The 7,208-nt window shown below is 50.1% G+C and overlaps 1 protein-coding gene across 1 annotated transcript in view; it reads right to left on the reverse strand.

Moving 5' to 3' along the window:
* Positions 1-1,533, reverse strand: part of MAPKAPK3 (mitogen-activated protein kinase-activated protein kinase 3) — a 35,361-nt gene extending 33,828 nt beyond the window's left edge. Inside the window, exon 1 of the mRNA XM_026041521.1 lies at positions 1,204-1,533. Coding sequence (XP_025897306.1) covers positions 1,204-1,428 — 225 coding nt within the window. The 5' untranslated portion in view covers positions 1,429-1,533. The remainder of the gene's footprint in view (positions 1-1,203) is intronic.
* Positions 1,534-7,208: the final 5,675 nt, after the last annotated feature.

Here is a 7,208-nt window from a genome sequence, read left to right on the forward strand (position 1 = left end):
GCAGTGGGAAATCAAAAATGAGGATGTCTTGAATGAATAAGTGAATCAGCCCAGTCATTGTACTACATGCTCACCCACTGAAAATCTTGCAAAAATACCAAGATACCAAGTATTTCTAGGCTACAGTAGCACAGGAACCTTGCTGGAGGATGCAGTTCCAGCTTGAGATGAGTATGACCATGTCTGGACCTTGGCAGATCTTCCAGGTGAGCAATAACAGACTTGTTTTTCTGTCAACACAGGGGGAGTTTAAGGTTTAAAAGGCAGAAGAGTATCTGAAAACTAATCAGATTAACTATAGCAAGGGCTCCATAGCACTCCTGACTAACTCACCTGACCGTTTCTGCAGCTTGTTTTCACACTTAACGAATCACAGCCTTCCTGTTTCTCATCTGAGCTGCATTTTTTATTATTATTAGTCATGTGGTCTAAAATAATCAGGAAAATCTCCAAATACAAACAYTGCACAGCAAAAGATGAGTAAAGTTAACATTCACTAATGAGTGTTTTTCACTCTGCTTGCTTAAGCGATGCTTATTGCCCTCAATATCTATTGGTTTTCAGTTAACAGATGAACTTATTAGTCAATAACGACATTATTTGTGTTCTCCCAGACAATCTTCTGGAAATAGATGACAAAAACATAGGAGAGTAAGACAGTAAACAACTTAAAATTCCCGATAGCCACCTTCCCTCCAAAGCTGTGGATATCTGTGATAAACTGTCTCCGTCAAGCTCACATCTTCAACCGATAATGCCTTCAATACATCTACAAGCAGGGGGAAGCCAGATGCCTCACAAGCATTTAAGTACTTCCCAATTTACACCCATTTTATTGCACAAGAAATAAAGCAGTTTCCTTCCCAAGTACTTTCATTCAAAACCTAGCAAAATTGCACAGGGAACAGGCCTAGACACACTTCTCCCTGCCTCTCCTTGGTTTATTTTTTCTCGCTTTTTGTTCTTTAATACAAACAGGATAATTTCATTGATTCCCCTCGAATCTCACACAGAACCTTCCGGAAAGGGTCGCGTTCAGGCTCCAACACTGCCAGCAGCAGTAAGCGTCGCCACACACTGAAATTCCTCTTCATGCCACCTCCTTAATGAAATCCAAGCAACGGAGCAAGCGGCTCCAAAGGTCATTGAGGGAGCGACTCTGCTCTCCCCAACATCAACAAGGGTGAAGAGAAGCCCACGTACCTTCAAAGCACATTTCTGCCCAGTCTCCTTGTTGAAGCACTCCAACACCTTCCCGTTGATTCCCAGCCCCAGCACCCGCTTGGAGAGCTTGTAGTCGTCCGTAACGGCGTGTTTCTTTATCTCGAGCTTAACGTGTGCGGTTCCCCCCGGCAGGGATTTCAGCTGGCTCTTGCTCTCCGCCTGACTCTCCGGCTGGGATTCCTGGTCGCCTGCGCTCTGTTCCATCAGGGAAGAGCTCGGTATCCAAGAGGTTCCCAGGGGTTATCCGCACCTCCTTCTCTGGGGTGGTCACAGCAAGCGCCTCAAGAGGTCCATTTGCTCGGCACTTTAGTCCTGAATAAAAAGACGAGTGTTAGCAACAAGTGGGAATTAGAGGTGCTCCTGCCYGGCCACTTTTCTCCCTTCCATCCTTGAGGAGATGGCAGGCCTTAAGAGAGGCCAAAAAACAGAYGTTCACCTCAGGAACGTATCAGACTGTATAAACCCGGCTCTGGTGTGCACATCCATGTTATAAAACATAATTATTTGTGCTGCAGGAGGAGCGCTGGCCGAAGCCTCAACCAGAGGCCGCTGAGCAGAGCAACGGCCTCTGTTTCGCCCTTGCAGACGTGTTGTGTGTGGAAACCCGCGGGATGGTGTCCCATTCCCATCCCATCCCGCCCCAACACCCTGGGGGTCCCGGGGCAGCGGCCCGGCGGGCGCCAGCAGAGCGGGGCTCCACAGGGCGGCGGGCGGGAAACCCTGAGGCAACGCGGAGGCCGCGGAGCGGGGCAGCGCGGGGCGCGCGGTGCCGCCGCCGCGGCGGGAGCCCGGCCGGCGGTTACCGGCGGTTACCGGCGGTTACCTGCGTGCGGCGGCGCGGGGGCGCGCCTCGGGCCCGCCCTGGGCAGGTGCGCGCCGCCCCCGCCGGCCACCGCCACACCGGGGCGACGGGGGTGGGCTTTTACCCACCGCACGCGCTTCTTTTTCCCTTATTTATTTATTTTTATTTGTTTGTTTGTTTGTTTTGGCTCCTTCCCGGGGAAATTGGGCTGCCGGGGGCGAGGCGGGCGGCGGAGGCCGCGGCCGCCATCCCCGCGCGGGCGAGCGGCGCTTGGCGGAGCCCGGGGGCCACCTAGCGCCTCTGCCACGTGCAGCCATTTCACTTTATTGCTCTTATTAATGCTCTTTTACCTCAGGTTTGGCTTCCAGCCTTCCCTACGCAACCTCCCGTCGCGGCGGCCTCAGGGAACCTCTGCGTCACCGTAAGCGCCGGGCCTGGAAGAGCCTCGCTGCGTGACTACAGCTAGATTTAGACCGAAAACCAAAAAAATACAAATTATCCCCTTGCTCTGTGTGTTGGGTTTTCTTCTTAGATGGRTTTTCTGAGTCTGAAGCAGATCTCTGCCCAAGGCAAAACACAAACATCACGTGCTGAAATCATGAAAGTGGGTGACAACATATTTCTCAGTATCTGAAGGTCTTCATTTGACTCCTTAACAGGATGTTTCCAGAAGTAATAATGTGGCAATCTGATACTATTAAGTAACATCTTGAAGTACGCGGTGCTCTTGCATTAAACTCCTGATCAGTTCCCCTAGACATTTGTTCCAGTTTTGCTCAGTCATTGCTCGTTCAGTGTGGTTCTAGCCATAGGTCCCACTGGTTCTAGCTCAGCAGGTCCCAAAATAGTCCTTAGGTGCTCCAGTATGGAAACAACCTGCTCGGTTCAGCTGGGGGGTGGCTGATGCAACACGATGTACAAACCTCTGTACCTCTGTACAGGGGCAACCATCCTGAGTTCGTAAAGCCCGGCCTTTCTGGTCCAAACTCAGGTTGTCCAGAGCCAAGGCTATTCATTTGTGCAATAGCCTTCTCTTAAACTTCTTAATCATTTCCAGGAGAGCAAACTTTGGCCTCTTCAAGCACCTGCTTGGAGAGGTCCCATGGGCTGGCGCCCTAGAAGGAAAGGGGGGCCAAGAGAGCTGGTTAATACTCAACCATCACTTCCTCCAAGCTCCAGATCGATGCATCCCTACAAGTAAGAAATCAGACAGAGAGAGCAGGAGACCCGCATGAGCAAGGACATAGTCTCCTTGGTCAAGGAGGATCATGTTTGGGATCAAATCCACTTGTCCTTGGCCAAGGAGGATCATGTTTGGGATCAAAGCCACTTGAGACTTTCAGATACCTCATTTCTTCACACACAAACACATATACACACACACAAAAGGAACATCTCAGGTTTGCTCTCATCTGGAAAGCTACAAAATCTGATGGCTTTCTCATCAAAAAAAATCTGAATTCAGATTTACAAAATCTGAATCTTTCTGGGGAGGTTATAGTTTGGAGGAGTACCACTTACTGAAATCTGCAGGTTTTTTAGTGATTTCTACAGAGGTTAGTCCTTTGGTAGCAACATCTTGTGGAGATAAATAGCAATTACAAGGAAGAAAATGCTACTATCAGCTGAAAATACAGCAGTGTGTTTTKCGGAAACACTGCCTCCTCTGACTAACATCTGTGGAGTTTTTTTCTTTGGTCTTGTGAGAAATCTGCRTTGTGGGATGCAATGTGTAAACTTCACCAAAGAGAAATTACTCCCTATTTAGGGGTGACCTGAGGACACCTCTTTGTTTGGGTCTCTCAGGATGTTCTCCAGGACCTGCTGTATCTCTGATAGCACAARAGGGAAAGAGCAGCTCTAAAGAGCAACATGGGAAGCAGAAGGAGAAAAAAGGCTTCTAATAGGTGCTCTAGATGAGTCTGTCATGTGCATACTAAGCTGAAACAGAGAGTATGTACGTGTTTCTTTTCCCCTGTCTTCCAGTTCTCCTCTGTCAGGATCTGCCCCATACTTACCAGAAAGAAAACAAAAATGAAAAGGAAGAATAAAAMAGAGCCTCTACCCCTCCAAAATCCAACAACGAACCAGAAAATGAAGTAGTTTTATGACCCTTCCAGACAGGAAAGTTCATGAGCAAACAGGCTCTTTTCCCAGCACCGCTGGCCAGGTTTACATGGCTCTTGCGCAGGTGATGACCTTAAGCCGAGGCTTTCTGCTTAGCAAACTAGAGCAACTTCTATTTTACCAGTAATGTCCTTCACCTTGAACTGGGACCATAACATGGTTTCTAGGAAGGGTTACATCTGCTAGCTACAAAACAGCTTCTAGGGAAGGAAGGGGAAGTGTCAATGTCACCAGTGTCACAGTCTGGAGTGCGAGTCCTCCTTACTCCAGGCTGCTTGCTCAAGATCACTTCCTTCCCAACAGCATGAGCGTCTCTCAGCATGGAAATACAAACCTGTGCAGGACAGTAGCTTTTCTAAACCTGGACACCGTATTACAGACACCTCGTCTTGCTCATTTAGAAGGTTTCTGGAGGCCCCATCCCTGCTCCTCCTCCTCTAGCAGTTGCCAGTGCAGTAAGAGCCCTGGGACACTGCTTATTTACAGAGGGAGAGGCATTGGACATTTCCATGTCAGCAGGAAAACAAGCAAATAAACATGGAATTTCTCCTGAAAGGATCATAAATCAGCAGTGTCATAACTGCCRATCCACCTACGGAACAAGTTGCTTCATCTCCTGCAGCAACAGAGCATGGGAAGTTAATTTCCCAATGATTTCTCACTGGCAGAGATCCTGCAGCAGTGGGTGGGACAAGACTGACAGTCCCAGCATGACCTTCCTGGGCACATGGAAATGCGATTTTTGCAGAAACTCACCACTGGATACAAACAGGAAAGTTCTTGATCGATGCCACACTGCTGTCATCTCCGAGCTCATCATGCACCATCTACCTAAGGACAACGAACATGACGAGTTAGATGCACAGAAGCCTGAGCTGTAATTTTCTTTACAGCATAAGCCAAGTCCAGTCTCCAGACACACAAACCTCTCCCAAGAACAATGATTCTGGACGCCATTCCCATTCCCACCCTTTCCACAGCACTTCAGAAACGTCCAACCGGCTGAAGCTGTGCTCCCAGCCCGCAGGCAGCGGCAGATGGTGCTGTTGTGTCGGGGACATTTCCCCAGCATGTAACCTCTCCGTGCTTTTACCTCCCCGTCTTTGCTGCGAGTTTTCTCGGGTGACTTGGGGAACTAAATGCCATCGCTCGCCGATTCCATCCCATTTATACTRCATGATTTATGCCATTTATACAGCAATATCGCCCGGAATCGCCTTTGCAAAGCCCTCATTCTGCAGTGCTGAGGCCTGGGGAGCTGTGTCAATGTGTGTGAACACCAGATCTGCTGGAATGCGGCAATTTATAGTGACTGCRGACAGGAGAGGATGAAGTCCAGGGCATGGCAAATCGGGTGCCCTGTTCCTCACATCAGGCATTACCACAAACATCAGCAATGCTGATCAGAGGCCACATTTTCCGTAAGACTGAATAGTCCCAATTTAAAACTAATTAGCTGAATAGTCCCCATTTAAAACTAATTAAGACTAACAACTAAGATCTTTAGTCTGTAAAGCACCCCTGGCACTAGCTTGAACCTGTTTCAATGCAGGCCCTAAGAACTTTCCACTGATGCCGAAAGCTCCTCTAATTCTGAACTGCTTTGGTTTCCTTGTCAGCTTCCACAGATCCTTTGGACTAATCAACAGAGCTGTGCATAACTAATAACTGCAGGTTGAAAATCACTGCACCTGTGAGCAGCAGCCAGGGGAGTAACATACTGAAGTAATACAGAGTACCTGTGCCAGGGTTAACATGTAGAAGGCTTCCACATCAGAGCAGAAACACCAGGCTATGGAATGAGGGCCCTGCATAGGTGTTAGATTCCCAGTACATGGTTCTTATCACCCCTTCCATACTCCGCTGCTGCCTACAGCTGCTCGGCCAACAGCCCAGGAGCTGTTGGGAGAGGCTCTTCCAGAAGCAGCTCACTAGATGGAGCCCAATTCCAAATCTGAGACACACTTAAAACCAGCTTTCTGTGTCCTCGCTCCTGCCTTTCAGCACACGACACCCGTCATCTTGGTGTCCTCCCCTCCAAGGCTAACAATGAAACGCCTTAACACTGCACAGGTTAATTACAAGTCGCAGCAGACAGCGCCCACTTGCCAGTCTCTAGTCCCACTCTCTTCATCATGTTGATATGTGGCCAATATAAAGTTTTAAAGGCTGAACATAGGTGCGGAGAAGTGCAAGGTGGCACATGGAGCCCCTGCACCAGAACTGCTAAGGTAAAGCCTTTGAGAACCCTGCCTGTGGTTGATGGGCACAGAGAGCGAGCACTGAAACATCTCCTTCCCCGTGAGCTTACRGGTCTCCAGGGGATGCACGAGCTGAAGGCTGCCAAGATGAGAAGCAAACTGGCTGTGGGGACACACATGCCCAGCCCTCTGCATCCTTGTGTGGCCCTCACCACCTCTCTCCTTCGATAGCTCACCATCGCTAGCAGTGTTCATCACTCTGCTGTCCCCGATGCAGCAACGAGGACCGGACATGTGCAGGAGGCCACAGGCTGCCGATGGCACCAGYGGGCAGTTGAGGTTGAGGCAGGAGCTGGACACGCTCTCGGCCTGGTGTCCTACACAGGAGACATCATCCTCCAGCCTTCTCCATACGGAGCTCGCTTCCCTCTGGGCTCCGTCCAACTCCACCCTCAGCAGACCCCATCCCACTTGGTCCCCACCACCACCGCGGTCACAAACATCTCTGAGCATCCAACCTCCTCCTGGCTGACACGGGCAGAGCTGGTGTTTCGTGGCCGTGAAAGATTAAGCTGTAAAGCGCTTAAAAAAATCAAAGGCTCAATAACATCAAAAGTAAATGACGTGTTTCTTCTTGGGGCATCAGGTGCCCAAGGTCCTATAAAAGCCGGGCAAGGTGCCAAAATGCACCGGGGGGCTTGGTGGGTGGAAATCCTCCATCCCGGGGGATCTGGGAGCCACGGGGGCTCCACGCTGCGCGGTGACATGGGTGACGCGTGGGGTGCGTCTGCGTGGCCGCGTTTCGCCCAGACACACGGCGAAACACGGAGCGAAGACGCGAGCTGAGCGCGAAC

This window comes from Nothoprocta perdicaria, unplaced genomic scaffold, assembly GCF_003342845.1.
Source record: "Nothoprocta perdicaria isolate Ctin4 unplaced genomic scaffold, notPer1 scaffold_287, whole genome shotgun sequence".
Taxonomy (NCBI): domain Eukaryota; kingdom Metazoa; phylum Chordata; class Aves; order Tinamiformes; family Tinamidae; genus Nothoprocta; species Nothoprocta perdicaria.